Source organism: Convolutriloba macropyga, chromosome 9, assembly GCF_964194025.1.
Source record: "Convolutriloba macropyga chromosome 9, txConMacr16.3, whole genome shotgun sequence".
Classification (NCBI taxonomy): Eukaryota; Metazoa; Xenacoelomorpha; order Acoela; family Convolutidae; genus Convolutriloba; species Convolutriloba macropyga.
The window spans coordinates 24,516,969-24,538,166 of record NC_134476.1 but is presented as its reverse complement, the minus strand read 5'-3'; the positions used below and the strand labels follow the sequence as shown (position 1 = coordinate 24,538,166).

General features: G+C 32.3%; 1 protein-coding gene across 1 annotated transcript in view; it reads left to right on the top strand.

Moving 5' to 3' along the window:
* The window catches only part of LOC142346160 (uncharacterized), a 439,331-nt gene that overhangs the window by 344,378 nt on the left and 73,755 nt on the right, over positions 1–21,198 (top strand). The window contains exons 31-32 of the mRNA XM_075398669.1: positions 7,840–8,888; positions 14,611–14,816. Coding sequence (XP_075254784.1) covers positions 7,840–8,888; positions 14,611–14,816 — 1,255 coding nt within the window. The remainder of the gene's footprint in view (positions 1–7,839; positions 8,889–14,610; positions 14,817–21,198) is intronic.

Below are 21,198 nucleotides of genomic sequence, written 5' to 3'. Positions count from 1 at the left end.
TCTGTCTTTTGTTTACAAATGCTTATTAAAAAACAAAAAGGCAACAGATAATGCTAGTCAAAAATCTAAATAGTACCAATTACATTTTCAAACGTCCAATAACCTTTCACTGGCATCAGCAAAAAAATTTAGGTTCCTGGAAACATGTGGGACCCGTCCTTAGTGAGACCAGGTAGCAAGTAGCCAAAAAAAACAAAAGAGCAAAATTGAAAAATACGTTTGTATTTTTGAAAGCAATGGCAAAGTCAAAAAACCATTAGCTCTCAATGATAACTACATGATATGCTTTTTTACGACCAAAAACGGAACGCATTGAGATCTCTCCCTATGGAGAATTTGTCTTAAGACTACAATAGAAAAATGGCAATACAACTAAAAATCAATTATTCAGTTAAACTTTCGGAAAAACTTATGTTTATACCATGAGCTATTCATTCAAGTAATTTTGACGGTTCCTATAATTAAAACTAATCAAAACAGTCGGTGATTTTGTAGTATGGCACAAAAATAGAAAATGAGAAACACAAAAATTTTCAAAAATTTTGAAAACATTTTACAAATTAATGAAATCTTAAAAGGTTTATAAAAACACAAAGCAGCGGGACGAGAAATCCGCTAATAAGCAAAAACTAGTAAAACGATAGAGATGTAAGTTGTGTTTATATTGGACACTATGAAGCAAATTGTCCAAAACGAGATGAAAAACTAATCAGGAAACTTTCTGTGAGGCCAAATGTACCTCAAATTAGTGGAGGCAAAGTCTTCAGACCAGAGAAAGAAAAGAAGTACAGACACACCTCAGAATTCAACAAACACTTTGCTGAAGCCATTAAAACCATAGGGTATTAATTGAACAGATCATGACGTAATATTGGAGTTTTTTCAAACATAAAAGAGCATTCGCTTCAATTATCAGTATCATAGCCAAAAAACCATTAGCCGCAACATGAAATTAATATGACTAAGCTACAAGCAAGTTAAAAAAAGAGAAAGAGTTCAAAAGGTGTATCAAATTTTTCAAAACGAAAAAAATCAGACTCATTCATACCATTAGCAGTCAACTGAAATTATGAAATGCGATTATTTATGTTTCCAGAAGACGCTACTGAGACGTTATCTTGAATGTGTGTTAGCAGTGCAAAAAAAGACAATTACAAAGAAAGCCAAAAATTCAAATATAATTTTCAAGAAATACGGCTTCGAAGCCGTTAAAATTATACGCAATTCCCAAAGACATTTTATATTTACAAATGCGCTTTTTGACAAGGGTTGTGTGACTTGTTGTCAAAGTGATAATCGGACAAGACAACAAAAACAACTTCCAAATTGAGCAAGTGTCCAAGTGTTAAAAAACTCTTTTTTAGAACTCGTGGTATCGAGAACATGAAGCCACTAAATTGAAAAACCTTTAGAAAGACTTGAAATTTGCTCGCTGGAAGGAAGTTGCAATTTGAGTTTACTGAAACTAAGCAATAGGTTTTCCAACAACCGAATTTCCGAAAAAGCGGCAAAATTCAAAAGTGAACTGAGATTCTCTCAAAACAAATATATTCAAAAACATAGGAGCATTTAAATGTCAAGTTAAAACATTTTATAGGTTCAAATATATCACTTAGGGGAGCTAATTAGATATTTTTTTATTTTTCAGCCTTGAGACGGCAAAAAAGATGACAAATGCGAATTTAGGGAAACACTTCGTGGATGTCATGCAGTTCTCTCTGAAAACATAATATATGACCATGGGGCCTCATTTTGTGTCTTTTAGTTGAAATTTGATTGGAAGATTTTACTTTTCTGGTCCGTGATAGAAATAGAAAAAAATAAAAAAAATTGCGTACTTTTTTTTCAAAAAAAGAAACTGCCTCTGTGGAATCATTTTTTTTATTATTGTTGAAGACCACGATGTGACCACAAACACCCTTAGCAGTGCTACGCGTTCAATAGTAGCAGCTAGTTATTTCATTTGTAACAAGAACAGGTAATTTGGCAACAACAATAAAATAATTTGCATAGTGCTTGCTCTAAGTTAGCAACAAATTGGCAACTAATTTTCAGAACGCTTTTAGGAGACAGGGAAGCAGGTTGAGGTTTTTGCCTCCGGCAAAATTCAAAAATGGGCCAAAGAATCATTTGGTGCCGTCTTTGATGAAAAAAACATAATATTGAAAAAATTGTCATTTTTAAGGCTCTGATTTTCGGGTTAAAAGAGTCACCGACCCTCCTCTGGGTCTTAGGCGAAACAAATAGCACAATTATCGACAAAATTCACAACCTTTGGCAAAATTAGCAAAAATATTCGTGCCCCTCCAAAGTGGATCGGACAACATACAGAGAAAGTTGTAGCCAAATTAAATATGTATATTAGGGTTTTGATTTTCACGAGCAAATTTTGATTGTCTCAAGCCTAAAGCTTATGGCTTTATACTATTTGAAAAAAGACATGGGAAATATTTAAATAATTTTCTAAATTTTATTTTAAAAAAAAACAATTTTTTCTCTCTCGCTGTTTTCTTGTGATTAAGAAAATGTAAGCCGTTTCTGTAGCGGAGACTACTGGAAATTAACAGCTCTCAAAATAGAATCAGGTGAAATATGAAAATAAACGAACTCAAAGCTAAAAAGTTTACTCTTTTCTAAACTCTTGAGTTGTTGTTGCAGAGAAGTGTTGTCATTCCATCAAAATTTACCATTTCATTGTTTTCAAAACTGCGGTGACGTATGAAAATCGTTTCTCAAAATGATCATGAAATCAATCAAATAGTTTTTTGTAAACTATTCGAACAGGTTGTTGGAACTGATATTCTCTTTGTTAAAGCAATATTGAGAATTCGAATGGAAGGGAAATTATGGAATGACAGGTTAAAAAATTTATCAAAATTGTTGATTTCTTTTGAAAAACTGAGGTAAATTATTTTTCACTTCTTTGTATTTTGAAAATGTTAGATATTCCAATTGATATTTTCAAGTCTTTTGAAGATCCTGTGAATCCTGTGATCTTGTATAAAAAAGAAAAAATTTTAAATGAGAAAAGGGATGATGAAAATAAGGGCCAAAAAGCTATATATAATTTTTGTATTTCCTCAAAAAGACTTCTAAATATGAGGTTGCGAAAAACTTACTGATGATCAAAATTCCTCAAAGCACCTAAACAAGAACCTTTACTGTTTCCTTACATTTTCGCCACGAGAAAAACTGTCAGAATTTTTAGACCAAAGAAAATAATTAAAATTTGCCACGAAGTGCAGTTTTAAATATTTTTAATGACGAAAAAGGTTCTGCAATACTATCAAACGAATTGGCAGATCATGCTAATACACTTAAAAATTACTCTCTGAAATGAAAGGGAGAGAGAGGGAGAGAGAGAGAGAGAGATGAGAGACAGAGAGAGAAAGTGAGATAGCGAGAGAGAAAGAGGGAGAGAGAGAGAGAGAGAGAGAATGAGTTATTCTGAGAGAGTTATTTGCTTTAAACGATAGAAACAATTACAGGCAGAGTAAAAAACTTGTAGAAAACATGAAAAAATAGAAATTGTACTAATTTTTAGTTACAAATTGGGGCTTTGAGCAAAAAAGCAAAGTAACACATCTGTGAGATCTTTGAAAAACTTAATGTTTCTCCATGCTCATGAAACATAAAATATGACCAATTCTTTCGAAGGATTTCAAAAATTTTTGTCCCGAAATTAGAAAGTACCCAATTAACGATGTGTTTGCCGCCTAAAAATTTTATATAAAACAATTAACTGATAGGAATAATTTACGTACACAATTGAAAAGGCATCAACTGTCTTTTGACAACTATTTGGGTTTTGGCCCTATGAAGCCGTGAATTTTTGCTCGAGAATTATCAGGAACAAATTTGGAGCTCTTGGGTTTTTATCTTACAATATTTTACTTACGAAATGTTATATAGGAAACAAAAGATCCTAACCTTTGTCTATGTACTACAATGACACAAAAAAAACAAAAAAAAACCTTAGCATTTCATTTACATAATTTCTAGGGAACCTATAATGATGTGTGTTACGTTCTAACGCCTGATTAGTTTTCGAATATTCATCATATCGAGAATCAAAATTGAGAATAGAATTGAGCAAATTTTGAGCAAAACTGAGCAAAATTGTGAATAGAATTGAGCAAATTAATCCAAATAAATCCAGAATCATTCAAATTGAGTTTGATAATCCATCGGCTGCAATTTTTCCTGCTGTCGTTGACATTTATTATAAATAATAGTGGCCCCATCACCGAGCTGTTTTGAAGTAACCGGCCTTGCTATCGCTTTTTGGGAACCAATTTAAAAACTCTGCTTTCTTTCTACTCAATATCAATACACTTCCATTTTATTAGGTACTGGACCTCTCAAGGCTATGTTCGAGATTTTTTTAGTATATTGCAATAATTGACAAGTTCATCAACTGTACGTTTTTTGTCTGAAATCAAATTGTTTTGTATCAACCAGATTAAATTTTTTCAAAAAAGCAAATTTTATTGTAAGAAAGTTTCAAATAACATTGCTGTTGTTGGTGGTAATGATATAGGAATGTAGTTCAATAGTTCCAACCGCCCTCCGTCCTCTTGTTTTATGATACCGTCAGCTTGTTTAATTCCTAATCTCTCAATTCTGTTAAGTTTTACCAAATATGAACATTTGTATTTTCGAGTTTTTTTGAAGAATTTATTAAGATTACAGCACTCTTCACTAAATTTGTATCGATATTTGCTTTTGCTAACAGCCATGTCTGGATACTAATATCATTGTTTTTCCAACTTGTTTCACTTACTGTTTTGAGACTTGTGTAGCATTACTGTACTAAAGAAAAAACTCAAACGTTATTAGTGCTATCTGATGCAACCCTTTTACCTTAGTGAATGTGGACATAGCAAATTAGCCAATCAAGCTATACCAGCTGGCATGCATTATAAAACAGCAATATAAAAGGCAGAGATTTTATAGTAGAAGCACTTTATCCATCGCTTTGAGGATACAATCTACTGGCTGGGAACTTAAACCAAGCAGCAGGGGGAAAACCGCAAATAACAATAACCTCATCTTAGCGCAGACGCTAATTACATAACGATATTGCTCAAGCAGTCAGAGCTAAAAAAAGATTACTTGCTTAATGGAGTAACATAAAATTTTTCGCTATTTTTATAGTGTTGACTCTAATTTAGAACTTGCATTTGATACAATATCCTCCTATCCACTTCAGTTTGAATCTAAATTCTGTTGAGCTGAGCTTTAAAAAATATAACTTTTAATTTTGTGAGACTTTCTGTCATCCGCTAATAGTTGATATTTTTTCCTTTTGTCCCTGAGAGATGAGTTTTTTTGCATGTTTATGTTGTTACCAATAGTTTTTATTCCGGTTTTGGACTGTGTTGTTAAATTTATCAGTCAGATATATTTGTGTATAACTTAAAACACCAAAACTGCGGTGATTTTAGTTGTTTGCTTAAAATGGTTTTTGGTGAGGCAGATTGTGCCCACACGGTACCTGAAGATCAATAGAGTATTGCCTCTCCAGATTTGTCACGAAGAGACGAATCACTGGATGCAACAAAATGATACAGGATCAGAAAGAGATATGTAGGATCCGGCAGACATGTTATATTCAGAAACTGGTTTTTTTTTAATTTTCTCAAAACTGCGCTGAGATGTAGCCGTGCTACTTATAATACAAACTTCCAGTTTTTAGTGCAATCTAATGCAATCCTTCTGTACTATCACTTTAGTGTATGTGGACATAGTAAATCAGCCACTCAGGCTTTTCCAGCTGGTAAGCGGTATAGACCATCACTAAAAAGAAGGTGAAATTGTAGAAGACGCGATTTTTTCTTCGGTGCCAGGATATAAAATACTGGCTAGTAATTCACGCTCAGCAGCGGCGGAATAACCGCAAATAAAAACAAGCTCAGCTGAGCGCAGTTGCTAAATACATAGCTATATTGCTCAATCAGTAAGAGCTAAAGTTTAGCCTACTTGCTAACTGCAGTAGCATGCAATTATCCGCAATGTTATATAGTGATGACTGCAATTAGGAACTAGCATTCAATACAATATCCTATTATCTACATCCTGTTTTAATCTAAAATATGCTGCCCCGAGCTTTAAGAATTCACCTTTAAGGTTGTGAAACTTTCTGCCAACCGCTAATTGTTGATATTTTTTTCCTTTTGTCACCTGAGAGATGAGTTTTTGGCATTGTTTTTGCTGTTATCAATAGTTTTTATTCCGATTTTGGACTGTGCTGTTCAATTTCTCAGTTAGATAATTTCGTTTAAATTTAGAAACACCGAAAAAAGCGGTGATTTCGTTTGATTTGCCCATAGCTTTGTTGTGAGACAGAATTTGCCCACGCTGGCACTTGAATATTACTGATTTTTTCTTTTACAGATGTGTCAAGAAAAAACGATTATCTGGATGCAACAAAATGCTAAAGGAACAGGAGATCTGGTGCAGCAGGCACAAAAGACCTGTTCACAAATTGAATTTTTTTAATTTTCTCGAAGCTGCGGTGAGATTTAGCAGTACTACACACAACACAAAACTCATATTTTTATTGCTATCAGATGCAATCCTTCTGTGCTATCCCCATAGTGTATGTCGACATAGGAAATCACCAAATAAGGCTATTCCAGTTGGCACGCAATATAAATGAGCACTCTAAAACATGGTGAATTTGTAGTAGACGCAATTTTTCCAATGGTGCAAGAATACAATCTACTGGCTTGCAATTCAAGCCCAGCAGCAGAAAATGGCCGCAAATAGCAGCAATCTCGCAAGCTCACCATAATGCGGCTGCTAAATACATAGCAATTTTGCTTGCGTAGTCGGAGCAGAAATTTAGCTCGCTTCCATACTGCAGTAAGTAAATGCACTATATTAGATTTGGATGAATATAGCTATGAACTTATCTTCAATACAATATCTCATTATGGCTTTTACTCATCACTTTTATTACATCACTTTTATTTTAAAATTAGATACCAAATTTTTGCCGGCAGAGTAAGAGTACTGATTGAGTTTTTCAGCTTTTTCTGGAACCAATTTTCTTGTTTCACTGTTTTGCTATTAACTGAAAAAAGATTATTGGCAATTTTGACAGTCTGCATTTATAATTTTACGACTAAACTTTTCTTTTTTTCTTTTAATGAGGTTTTTAGATTGTTTCGCTGTGCACTGAAAATCAGTTGATCGATTTTGTTTTCTGTTGTTGTCATTTTTGTCAGAAATAGTCGATATCTGTGTCCTTTGTAAGTGCTAAAGATTTTGTTTCGTTATCCACCCATGACTTTAGTTGTTTATTCTTTCTGCTACTTTTTTCAGGTACAAATTTCTCTGCCGATTTTATAGGGTTTCTTTTTATTTTGCAAGTGAAAGTCTATTTTGCGCTTTCATAATTATCGTTAGGAAAAAACTGAAGGAGGCCTAAGCTAACGGTGACGAGCTTTGATTAATGGGTCGTTTGTCAAAAAAATATTTCCAAAATTGTTTGGTGTTCGGTTTTGCATTTCTGTGTTCCTTTTGAGTGTGTAATGTAGGTGGTGCATATGTTGGAAACGCTTGTCTGTGTCTGTGTCTTTCAAATTGCAATTCGCGTATTTTTCTGGAACGTTTTAGCGAGTTATTGTTTTTGTGTGCCGAAAAAAAGACAGCATATTTTTTGGTTCAAACAGTACAAATTTTTTCTCTAATGCATATATTTTGCTTTCGGATACTGCCAATAGTTTCTATCACAGAAATTAATAGTTGTTTTTGCCACTTTGAGAGAGAGGTGTGTTGGAACATACTAAGCTACGCAAAGACTCGCACGACCAATCATGTTTGTGTTCATAGGCACTAGACGACCATTTAACTCCATGAAAGCATCGTCTTCTATGGATCAAATACAGCCTCAAGACAGAACGGAAAACCAGCAATGTATCATGAAATCCAGCAGAATATATTCAAATGCTGGTTCAGATGGTTTAAAAAGTCTTGAAAACGTGAAATCAGGTTATCAAAACCCAACAGCACACATTGAAATGGCAAACTTGTGTAAAAATGAAGACTGGTCTGAAAATCAACATCGCGAAATGAGCAAAAATGCAAAGTTTCCTGTCAACACAGAAGTTACAGTAGCACCGGCGATTTTAAATTCAACTATGATCATGGATTCAAAGAATTGCAATCTTAAACTAAAAACAAAATCCAACTCACTTGTTTCAGAAGATATTAGCTTATTCTCAAATGCGTGCGGCGATTCGAGCGCTTTTGTGAGCAACTTTGAGCATGATTTTGCGCCAACTTTTACACAAAGATCAGCAAATTACCGACAACAAGTTAATATTGCATCCGTTCGATTCGTAAAAAGTCCTCGATCTTTATGCGAAGAATTTTCACTGAGTCCTAGAAAGTCTATAAAAGTCGACAGTGAAATTACCCCCGAATGGAAAAAGTTAAGAAAACTTAAGAAAAAAGTGCGTGTCATTTACAAAACGGGAGCTGGTAATTTTAGCAGTTCTCGGATTGGGCCAAACATTGCAAAAGATGTTGGGAGTGAGGTAGAATCAATTAGAGGCCGGAAATTTTCGAACTCAACGCGATCATCCAGTGTTACAGAGTCACCACAAACGTCATTTTTGAAACATAAGAAAAACAAAAAGGTCAAATCGTCACGTGATAGAGCATTAGCTTACTCCAAACATTTGCGGAAACGAGAGCAAGAACTGCAGAGAAAGCTGGAAATTCAGATGCAGAAAAAGTTTGAAAGACTGCACGAGATCAAGCAGAAGATAACAAAGAGACCGTCTTACGCACGGTCAAGTTTGGAACTAATTGAACTCAGTGGGAATGAAAACTCGCTTATTGGTGGAGGATCTAAAACAGATGAATTTCGATCTAAGGTACGAAAATTATTTGTTCAGGCTTTACAGTAGCATATTAGGGTAAAGTTCAGATTTGAACGAGCTCCAAGATCAATTGAAAAAAGAGATGCATACGAATTTGATATTATTAGCAGCTTAAAACGCCAAAATTAACATTTTTTACGAATCTCGATGATAATATTAAAAACAAGAGATGCCCTGTAAACGTTTACAATCTTCCTAGTGTAGTATACCTGTTTGCAAAGCATTGCAAATAAGTTGAGTTTAAAAATACCTATCCGACTCGTACGCATCTGTAAGTGGCGAGAAGGTTCCACCATAGTTCAAGGAAGAAAAATCATAGAACGAAAACTTGATAGCACGCAACACGTTGCAATCTGACGAGTTCATTGAAAACAATTAAGAACCCTGAACAGCGCACCAATTGAACGTTAGAAATCAAATATACAGAAAACTATTTCACAAACCTAGAAAACAAAATAATAGCATTTAAATTGTAGGTATTTTGTTGTTTGTATTTAAGATCAAAGCTCTCTATAGAAAACGCAAGAGAATGGGAACAGAAAACTTGGCATTTTAAAATCTTGCTTGACCTTTAACTGACATGCAGATGCAGGCAAAGACGCCAAAAACCGTAAAAATAAAACTAAAATTTAAGGAAAGACAAAGAAATCAATAAAAACTATTGGTGTTTATGGCTTCAATTACTGCAACGGTAAAATGAGATCGATAAAATTGGTTTCAAGTGGCAAAAACGTTTTAGTTACTTTTTTAATTCATAAATTTGACATAAAAATATCCGAAAACTTGAAAAAAATACCAGAAATCACTGAAACTTGTTTAGATTTTTGCTGATTGTCTTTAAGCCACTTATGCCTCATAGTTTACCACCCTGTCTTAAAAAAGGTAAACAATTGCCTAAACTTGTTTTTAGCTAGGCCACATTGGTCTGCGCAAAACCATAAACTCAAATGCGCATGACCAAAGTGTCGCAGATAAACTTGAAAACTTTTCAAAAATCACTTCTATTCCTGTGAAATTTTCTTTGCTCCTGTCATTATACTGAATTCTTTTTGTAATAAATTATCAATAAAAAAACTCGTAGACTCGTTAAGATCCGGTCCGATATATTATTGACAGGCAGCGACAGATCAACAAAAACTGCACAGACAGAGCGAAAAACAACAAATATTGAGTAAAAACTAGCAAAGAAGATAAACAATTGCCAAATTTTTCGAAACCGAATGTGATAAAAACCCCAATTGGTGAAACTTTCGCAAAATCCCCTAGAGAAAAAATTATCTGGCCCATATAATTGCCAATTCTAAAATTAACAAGCTAAAATCAACTCAAAGATCTCTAAGAAGCTTTCTTCTGACATTTAATCTCTTCCCAAAAACCCAGCAAAACAACAGGTTTTAATTTTTTTACAATTATTATTACCAATACATCACCTCAAATCAATTTATTTTTCCTCCAGAATTTTCTGAGCTTTCATTCGCATCAAATTCAAACCACTTTGTCATAATCAAAAAGCTTGAAAGAAAAAGATTTGTAAATCCACATTTCTGTGCTCAGTATGAAAGTCCAGATGCTCATCTTGATGTTTTGGCCTTCCAGCAATTTAAAATTAACGCTTATAAGCTACTAGAACTAGCTCAATGAACCATATGCATGATAATGCAATCGGGTTTTCTGTAACTATAACCTTTTAAGAGTTGAGAGATCCTGAGAAAAAGTGTGAACACATTTCCAAAAACGCATAGCAAGACAAATTTTGACAAAATGCGTGATTTGACAAAACAAAAAATTCAAAATCCTAGAAAATAATAATTTTAAAATTGAGACATCAAATCAAATCAACAAAGACAAAATTTACAGGCCTTTTGAAAATTTTCCAAAAAATATGCGAGGAATAGGCTGAAAATCACTGTTTTTCAAAGTCAGAGCATAAACCTTATAAAAATGAGCTGAAGTGAGCTTAAAATTTGTAAGATAAACGCGTGAAACCGCCCGCAGATTTTCCAATAAATGGCTTTTTCTGACACTCGGGACCCATTTTCCCATGCTGTAGTCATCCTTTTATACAGTGCTTTATTCACTCGTGAAATCCTTCCTGATTAATTTTTTTAAAAAACATTTTTGTGAGTAACACAATGAAAAGCGCAGAAATAATATAAGAAGAAAAAATATTGCTTGACACTTAAGTGACATGCAGATGCAGGCAAAGACGCCAAAAACCATAAACAAAACTAGAATTTGAAGAAAGACAAGAACTCAATAAAAACTTTTTGGTGTTAATGGCTTCAATTACTGCAACGGTAAAATGAGATCAATAACATTGGTTGCAAGTGGCAAAAACGTTTTAGTTACTTTTTGAATTCATAAATTTGACATAAAAATATCCGAAAACTTGAAAAAAATACCAGAAATCACTCAAACTTGTTTAGATTTTTGCTGATTCTCTTAAAACCAAACTACTTATGCCTCATAGTTTACCACCTTGTCTTAAAAAAGGTAAACAATTGCTTAAACTTGTTTTTAGCTAGGCCATATTGGTTTGCGCAAAACTAAAAACTCAAATGCGCATGACCAAAGTGTCGCAGATAAACTTGAAAACTTTTCAAAAATCACTTCTATTCCTGTGAAATTTTCTTTGCTCCTGTCATTATACATTATACAGAATTCTTTTTGTAATAAAATACCATTAAAAAAACTCGTAGACTCTTTAAGATCCGGTCCGATATATTATTGACAGGCAGCGACAGATCAACAAAAACTGCACAGACAGAGCGAAAAACAACAAATAGTGAGAAAAAACTAGCAAAGAAGATAAACACCTGCCAAATTTTTTGAAACCGAATGTCATAAAAACCCCAATTGGTGAAACCTTCGCAAAATCCCCTGCAGAAAAAAACTATCTGGCCCCATATAATAGCCAATTTTAAAATTAACAAGCTAAAATCAACTCAAAGATCCTTTCCTAAGAAGATTTCTTCTGACACTTAATCTCTTCCCAAAAACCCAGCAAAACAACAGGTTTTAATTTTTTTACAATTATTGTTACCAATACATCACCTCAAATCAATTTATTTTTCCTCCAGAATTTTCTGAGCTTTCATTCGCATCAAATTCAAACCACTTTGTCATAATCAAAAAGCTTGAAAGAAAAAGATTTGTAAATCCACATTTCTGTGCTCAGTATGAAAGACCAGATGCTCATCTTGATGTTTTGGCCTTCCAGCAATTTAAAATTAACGCTTATAAGCTACTAGAACTAGCTCAATGAACCATATGCATGATAAAGCAATCGGGTTTTCTGTAACTACATCCTTTTAAGAGTTGAGAGATCCTGAGAAAAAGTGTGAACACATTTCCAAAAACGCATAGCAAGACAAATTTTGACAAAATGCGTGATTTGACAAAACAAAAAATTCAAAATCCTAGAAAATAATAATTTTAAAATTGAGACATCAAATCAAATCAACAAAGACAAAATTTACCAAAAATATGCGAGGAATAGGCTGAAAATCACTGTTTTTCAAAGTCAGAGCATAAACCTTATAAAAATGAGCTGAAGTGAGCTTAAAATTTGTAAGATAAACACGTGAAACCGCCCGCAGATTTTCCAATAAATGGCTTTTTCTGACACTCGGGACCCATTTTCCCATGCTGTAGTCATCCTTTTATACAGTGCTTTATTCACTCGTGAAATCCTTCCTGATTAATTTTTTTAAAAAAAGTTTTTTGTGAGTAACACAATGAAAAGCGCAGAAATAATATATGAAGAAAAATTATTGCTTGACACTTAAGTGACATGCAGATGCAGGCAAAGACGCCAAAAACCATAAACAAAACTAGAATTTGAAGAAAGACAAGAACTCAATAAAAACTTTTTGGTGTTAATGGCTTCAATTACTGCAACGGTAAAATGAGATCAATAACATTGGTTTCAAGTGGCAAAAACGTTTTAGTTACTTTTTGAATTCATAAATTTGACATAAAAATATCCGAAAACTTGAAAAAAATACCAGAAATCACTCAAACTTGTTTAGATTTTTGCTGATTCTCTTAAAACCAAACTACTTATGCCTCATAGTTTACCACCTTGTCTTAAAAAAGGTAAACAATTGCTTGAACTTGTTTTTAGCTAGGCCATATTGGTTTGCGCAAAACTAAAAACTCAAATGCGCATGACCAAAGTGTCGCAGATAAACTTGAAAACTTTTCAAAAATCACTTCTATTCCTGTGAAATTTTCTTTGCTCCTGTCATTATACATTATACAGAATTCTTTTTGTAATAAAATACCATTAAAAAAACTCGTAGACTCTTTAAGATCCGGTCCGATATATTATTGACAGGCAGCGACAGATCAACAAAAACTGCACAGACAGAGCGAAAAACAACAAATAGTGAGAAAAAACTAGCAAAGAAGATAAACACCTGCCAAATTTTTTGAAACCGAATGTCATAAAAACCCCAATTGGTGAAACCTTCGCAAAATCCCCTGCAGAAAAAAACTATCTGGCCCCATATAATAGCCAATTTTAAAATTAACAAGCTAAAATCAACTCAAAGATCCTTTCCTAAGAAGATTTCTTCTGACACTTAATCTCTTCCCAAAAAACCAGCAAAACAACAGGTTTTGTTTTTTTTACAATTATTATTACCAATACATCACTTCAAATCAATTTATTTTTCGCCAGAATTTTCTGAGCTTTCATTCGCATCAAATTCAAACCTATTTGTCACATCCAAAAAGCTGGAAATAAAAACATTTGTAAATCCGCATTTCTGTGCTCAGTATGAAAGTTCAGATGCTCATCTCGAGGTTTTGGCCTTCCAGCTATTTAAAATTAACGCTTATAAAGCTACTAGGACTAGCTCAATGAACCATGTGCATGATAAAGCAATCGGGTTTTCTGTAACTATGTCTTTCTAAAAGTTGAGAGACCCTGAGAACAAGTGTGAACACATTTCCAAAATCGCTTAGCAAGACAAATTTTGACAAAATGCCTAATCTGACAAAACAAAAAATTCAAAATCCTAGCAAATAATAAATATATAATTGAGACAGCAAACCAAACCAACAAAGACAAAATTTACAGGCCTTTTGAAAATTTTTCAAAAATATGCGAGGAATAGGCTGAAAATCACTGTTTTTAAAAGTCAGAGCAAAAACTTTAGAAAAAAATGCGCTGAAGTGAGCTTAAATTTTGTAAGATAAACGCGTGAACCCGCCCCCAGATTTTCCAATAAATCGCATTTTCTGACTCTCGGGACCCGCTTTCCCGTGCCGTAGTCATCCTTTTATGCACTGCTCTATTGACTCCTGAAATCCTTCCCGATTAATTTTTTTCAAAAAAAATCAGTTTTGTGAGTAATGCAATGAAAAGCGCAGAAGTTATGTAAGAAAGAGAGAAATAGGTTGAAATTTCAGCGCATTTATTACATGGTTTAATTGCACTCCAGCGCATTTCCTAAAAAGCGTCAACTACTAATGTAAGATCAGAATAAATGGAAAAAAATCAGGATTCAGTGCTTTAAAAACCTTAAAATGCACTTTTTAAATGAAATGAAACCAAATTAGAGCGCTTTTCTTACAAATTTTCAGCACATTATCTATGCCAGGATTATGAACTGATTTTTTGTAAAAAGTAGCAACTTTAAGCGCATTAAGCGCATTACTTAACTAAAAGATTTTAATCTGATTATCGGATGCTGTTGCTTTAATATAGAGTGACCTCCCGGATGAAGTTGTACCCGTGAAAAAAGGTGGTCGCTACGTCACATCGCCTCCCCTCCCTCCGGATTGGGCAAGTGGGAGTAGATACTACTACAGTAACTTCTCAGCCCCTAATCCCTTGCAGGAACTGAACAACTGCAGGATGAAGTTAATGGAGACTATTTTGGGTGAACAGGAACATACAACTACCGCAAGCAGGCATGCCAGCATCTTTGAACTTTTTTTAAAAGAAAAAAAAAAAGAAAATTGTCCGGTTTTGATAGCGTTTCTTTAACTCCCTCTGTCGTTTGATCCGTTTTTGCAAGCCGAGTATATGATACGAACGAATCCCATTTGTTTATGATAAGCTCCCAGAAGAGGCCCACACAGCTCCAATTCAACTTCAACTCATAGAGAATGGTTAACTTCAGACGGACAAACATCAATACAATTTTCTTGAATTTCGTAACACAACCTCTCAAGGTAACTTGTAGTCTGCAATTGATAACATCGTATGAAAGAATCTTGCAATCATGTTTCCACATCCTTCATTATAGAAAAGAGTGATCAAATTTAAACTGTGTTGCAAAAGAGCAACTAACATCTCATGCAAACCTTTCATACCTTTTCAGGCGCAATTTTCTTCCCGTATTCCAGTTTGTTGTCAACTCCAGGGTCAAAATAGAGAATTTTATCCCTTTTGGGGGAGGGGGATGGGATATAATAATTTAATGACAAAAATTTGAAAATTTTACTATCTTTGACTGACGTCAAATCTGAATCAATTTTTCAAAAAAAAACAGTAAAACAAAAAAAAAACACTTATATGTCTACTCTTCTCGGCTCAAATTTGAAAACTCAGATAGTCATCTCAAGTTTTTGCTCATCCAGCAAATTCAACAGATTAAACACTTACAAGACTACTGGAACGAGCTCTCAAAGAATCATTTGCACAAAAAATCACCTATTTTCATCTCTTTATGCCGTTTCAAATGTTGGGAGTCTGTTGAAAAACGAAGAAAAGAAACGTAAAACAAGTCCTGAAAAGGTCAAAGGAAAATGAAATTTGTCCGCTCGCACAGTCTCTGACTGCGTAATCTGGCGAATTGCAAATTTCAAGTTTAAAATAATGAATAATTTTTAAACTGAGAAAAATCAGACCAACGAAGACAAAGTAAAGGAACCATTTTTAAAACTATAGAAAAACAGCTATTGAAAACAATAAACTGAAACTGAACGAAAAAAATTCTGTAATGATAACGTTGTAATTCAGTGAAAAAATTTGGATTTCAGAAAAAATGCAAACTTCATGTAAGGACCATAAATTGGAATAGTTTTTTGACGTATTAACACTACCGAATCTAATTTTATCAGAAAACTGAAAATTCGAACAAAATTTGCACCTTTCAGCTAAATAAATGAATATAATGTTTGAGGATAATACCATATTGTCTTTCAAAAGGAAAGTTTAAGTTTAAGTTTTCTCGCTTCATTTTTTAAAAATAAAATTTTGAGCTAAAATTAAATCTTTGTCGAACCAACTGAAAAATTTTAGAGGAGGAAAACATGAGAAAAAAATGACCAATATCTTATCTTAAATTTTTGTTGCAAAATTGTTACAATAGTTTCAAGTTTCATCCGAGAAGTTTTTCGTTTGCAATAAATATAAACGCTTCAATTATCAAACTAGTGAATTAGAAAAACAAGTCCTGAAAAAATCAAAGGAAAAGGATATTTATCCGCTCGCACAGTCTCTGACTGCGTACTCTGGCGAATAGCGAATTTCAAGTTGAAAATAAAAAATAATTTTTAAACTGAGAAAAATCAGACCAACGGAGACAAAGTAAAGGAACCATTTATAAGACTATGGAAAAAACCTAGTCGCTTAATCAAAACAGCTATTGAAAGAAAATAAACTTAAATTAAAGGAAAAAAAAGATTCTGTAATGAGAATTTCGTGATTCAGTGAGAAAATTTTGAATTCAGAAAAAGTGGGAAACTTGATTCAGGGACCATAAATTGGAATAATCTTTATACGTATAAACACTACCAAAGCTAATTTTGTAAGAAAACTGAAAATTCGAACAAAAATTGCACTTTTCAGCTAAATAAAGGAATATAATGTTGGAGGATAACTCCATATTGTCTTTCAAAAGGAAAGTTTATTTCTTAGTTTTCTCATTTATATTTTTTAAAGCTAAAATTACATTTTTTGTAGAACATACTGAAAAAAAATAGAGGAAAAAACAAGAGAAAATTGCCCAATACCTAATCTTCACTTTTTGCTGCAAAAGTGTTACAATACTTTCAAGTTTCATCCAAGAAGTTTTTCATTTTCAAAGTTCTAAACGCTTCAATTATTAAACTAGGAGAATTAAATATTATTTTGAAAACACAGAGAATTTGAAAATTAGACAAAAAAGTCCTAAAAAGGTCAAAGGAAAAGGAAACTTATCCGCTCGCACAGTCTCCGACTGCGTAATCTGGCGAATTGCGAATTTCAAGTTTCAGATAAAGAATCATTTTTAACTGAGAAAAATCAGACCAACGAAGACACAGTAAGGGAACCATTTTTAAAACTGTGGAAAAAAACCTTGTCTCTTAATTAAAACAGCTATTGAAAGAAAATAAACTTAAATTAAACTAAAAAAAAATCTGTAATGATAACTTTGTAATTCAGTGAGAAATTTTTGAATTCAGAAAAAAACGCAAACAAGGTTTAGGGACCATAAATTCAAATAATTTTTTGACCTAATAACACTACCAAATCTAATTCTGTTAGAAAACTGAAAGTTCAAACAAAATTTGCCTTTTTCAGCTAAATAAATAAATATAATGTTGGAGGATAACTCCATATTGTCTTTCAAAAGGAAAATTTACTTCAAACTTTCTCATTTATTTTTTTAAACTAAACTTTTGAGCCAAAATTAAATCTTTTTAGAACAAACAGAAAAATTTTAGAGGAAAAAACTTGAGAAAAATTGACCAATATCTTATCCTCATTTTTTCTGCAAAATTATTACAATAGTTTCAAGTTTCATCCAAGAAGTTTTTCATTTTCAATAAAACTAAACGCTTCTAGTAGTAAACTAGAATTGAAGATTGTTTTCAAAAAACACAGAGAACCTGAAAATTAGACAAAACAAGTCCTGAAATGGTCAAGGGAAAATGAATTTTATCCGCTCGCACAGTTTCTGACTGCGTAATCTGGCGAATTGCGAATTTCAAATTTAAAACAAAGAATAATTTTTAAACTGAGAAAAATCAGACCAACGAAGACAAAGTAAAGCAACCAATTTTAAAACTATAGAAAAAACCATGTCTCTTAATCAAAACAGCTATTGAAAGGAAATAAAGTTAAATTAAACGAAAAAAAATTCTGTAATGATAACTTCGTAATTCAGTGAGAAAAATTTGAATTCAGAAAAAAAATGCAAACTGGTTTTAAGGACCATAAATTGGAATAGTTTTTTTGACGTATTAACACTATCAAATCTAATTCTGTTAGAAAATTGAAAGATCGAACAAAAATCGCAGTTTTCAGCTTACTAAATGAATATAATGTTGAGGATAACTCCATATTGTCTTTCAAAAGGAAAGTTTACTACTAAGTTTTCTCATTTATTTTCTTTAAAGCTAAGATTAAAATTTTTGTAGAACAGACTGAAAAAATTTAGAGGAAAACACAAGATAAAAATTGACCAATAACTTACCTTCATTTTTTGCTGCAAAAGTGTTACAATAGCTTCAAGTTTCATCCAAGAGATTTTTCATTTTCAATAAATCTAAACGCTTCAATTAGTAAACTACAATTGAAGATTATTTTGAAAACACAGAGAACCTGAAAATTAGACGAAACAAGTCCTGAGCTGGTCAAAGGAAATGGAAACGTATCCGCTCGCACAGTCTCTGACTGCGTAATCTGGCGAATTGCGAATTTCAAGTTTAAAATAAAGAATAATTTTTAAACTGAGAAGAATCAGACCAACGAAGACAAAGTAAAGGAACCATTTTTGAAACTACAGAAAAACCGCTATTGAAAGGAAATAAACTGAAACTGAACAAAAAAAATTCTGTAATGATAACTTTGTAATTCAGAGAGAAAATTTTTATTTCAGAAAAAAGTGCAAACTTGATGTAAGGACCATAAATTGGAATAGTTTTTTGACGTATTAACACTAACAAATCTAATTTTGTTAGAAAACTGATAGTTCGAACTAAAATCGCAGTTTTCAGCTAACTAAATAAATATAATGTTGGAGGATAACTCCATATTGTCTTTCAAAAGGAAAGTTTACTTCTAAGTTTTGTCATTTATATTTTTTTAAGCTAAGATTAAATTTTTTGTAGAACAGACTGAAAAAATTTAGAGGAAAATGCAAGATAAAAATTGACCAATAACTTATCTTCATTTTTTGCTGCAAAAGTGTTACAATAGCTTCAAGTTTCATCCAAGAGATTTTTCATTTTCAATAAACCTAAACGCTTCAAGTAGTAAACTAGAATTGAAGATTATTTTGAAAACACAGAGAACCTGAAAATTAGACAAAATATGTCCTGAGGTGGTCAAAGGAAATGGAAACTTATCCGCTCGCACAGTCTCTGACTGCGTAATCTGGCGAATTGCAAATTTCAAGTTTAAAATAATGAATAATTTTTAAACTGAGAAAAATCAGACCAACGAAGACAAAGTAAAGGAACCATTTTTAAAACTATAGAAAAACAGCTATTGAAAACAATAAACTGAAACTGAACGAAAAAAATTCTGTAATGATAACGTTGTAATTCAGTGAAAAAATTTGGATTTCAGAAAAAATGCAAACTTCATGTAAGGACCATAAATTGGAATAGTTTTTTGACGTATTAACACTACCGAATCTAATTTTATCAGAAAACTGAAAATTCGAACAAAATTTGCACCTTTCAGCTAAATAAATGAATATAATGTTTGAGGATAATACCATATTGTCTTTCAAAAGGAAAGTTTAAGTTTAAGTTTTCTCGCTTCATTTTTTAAAAATAAAATTTTGAGCTAAAATTAAATCTTTGTCGAACCAACTGAAAAATTTTAGAGGAGGAAAACATGAGAAAAAAATGACCAATATCTTATCTTAAATTTTTGTTGCAAAATTGTTACAATAGTTTCAAGTTTCATCCGAGAAGTTTTTCGTTTGCAATAAATATAAACGCTTCAATTATCAAACTAGTGAATTAGAAAAACAAGTCCTGAAAAAATCAAAGGAAAAGGATATTTATCCGCTCGCACAGTCTCTGACTGCGTACTCTGGCGAATAGCGAATTTCAAGTTGAAAATAAAAAATAATTTTTAAACTGAGAAAAATCAGACCAACGGAGACAAAGTAAAGGAACCATTTATAAGACTATGGAAAAAACCTTTTCTCTTAATCAAAACAACTATTGAAAGAAAAAAAACTTAACATAAACGAAAAAAAAATCTGTAATGATAAGTTCGTAATTCAGTGAGAAAACTTTGAATTCAGAAAAAAATGCAAAATTGATGTAAGGAACATAAACTAGAATAATTTTTGACGTATTAACACTACCAAATCTAATGTTATTAGAAAACTGAAAATTCGAACAATTTTCGCACTTTTCAGCTAACTAAATGAATATTTTGTTGGAAGATAACTCCCTATTGTCTTTCAAAAGGAAAGTTTACTTCTAAGTTTTCTCATTTAAATTTTTTAAAACTAAAACTTTGAGTTAAATTTAAATTTTTGCTGAACAAACTGAAAAATTTTAGAGGGAAAAACATGAGAAAGTATTGACCAATATCTTATCTTAAGTTTTTGCTGCAAAATTGTTACAACAGTTTCAAGTTTCATCCAAGAAGTTTTTCATTTGCAATAAATCTAAACGCTTCAATTATCAAACTAGAATTAAAGATTATTTTGAAAACACAGAGAGCCTGAAAATTAGACAAAACGAGTCCTGAAAATGTCAAAGGAAAAGGAAATTTATCCGCTCGCACAGTCTCTGACTGCTTAATCTGGCGAAATGCGAATTTCAAGTTTCAAATAAAGAATAATTTTTAAACTGAGAATAATCAGACCAACGAAGACAAAGTAAAGGAATCATTTTAAAAAAAAATGGAAAAAACCTCTTCTTTTAATCAAAACAGCTATTGAAGGAAAATAAACTTGAATCAAAAGAAAAAAAAATTCAGCAATGATAACTTTGTAATTCAATGAGAAAATTTTGAATTCAGAAAAAATTGCAATCTTGACGTAAGGACCGTAAACTGGAATATTTTTTTGACGTGTTAACACTATCAAATCTAGTTTTGTTAAAAAACTTAAAGTTCGAATAAAATTTGCACTTTTCAGCTAAATAAGGAATATAATTTTGAGGATAACTCCATATTGTCTTTCAAAAGGAAAGTTTACTTCTAATCTTTCTCATTTGTTTTTTAAAGCTAAAATTAAATTTTTTGTAGAACAAACTGAAAAAATTTAGAGGAAAAAACAAGAGAAAAATTGACCAATATCTTATCTTCATTTTTTTGTTGAAAAAGTGTTGCAATAGCTTCAAGTTTCATCCAAGAAGTTTTTCATTTTCAATAAATCTAAACGCTTCAATT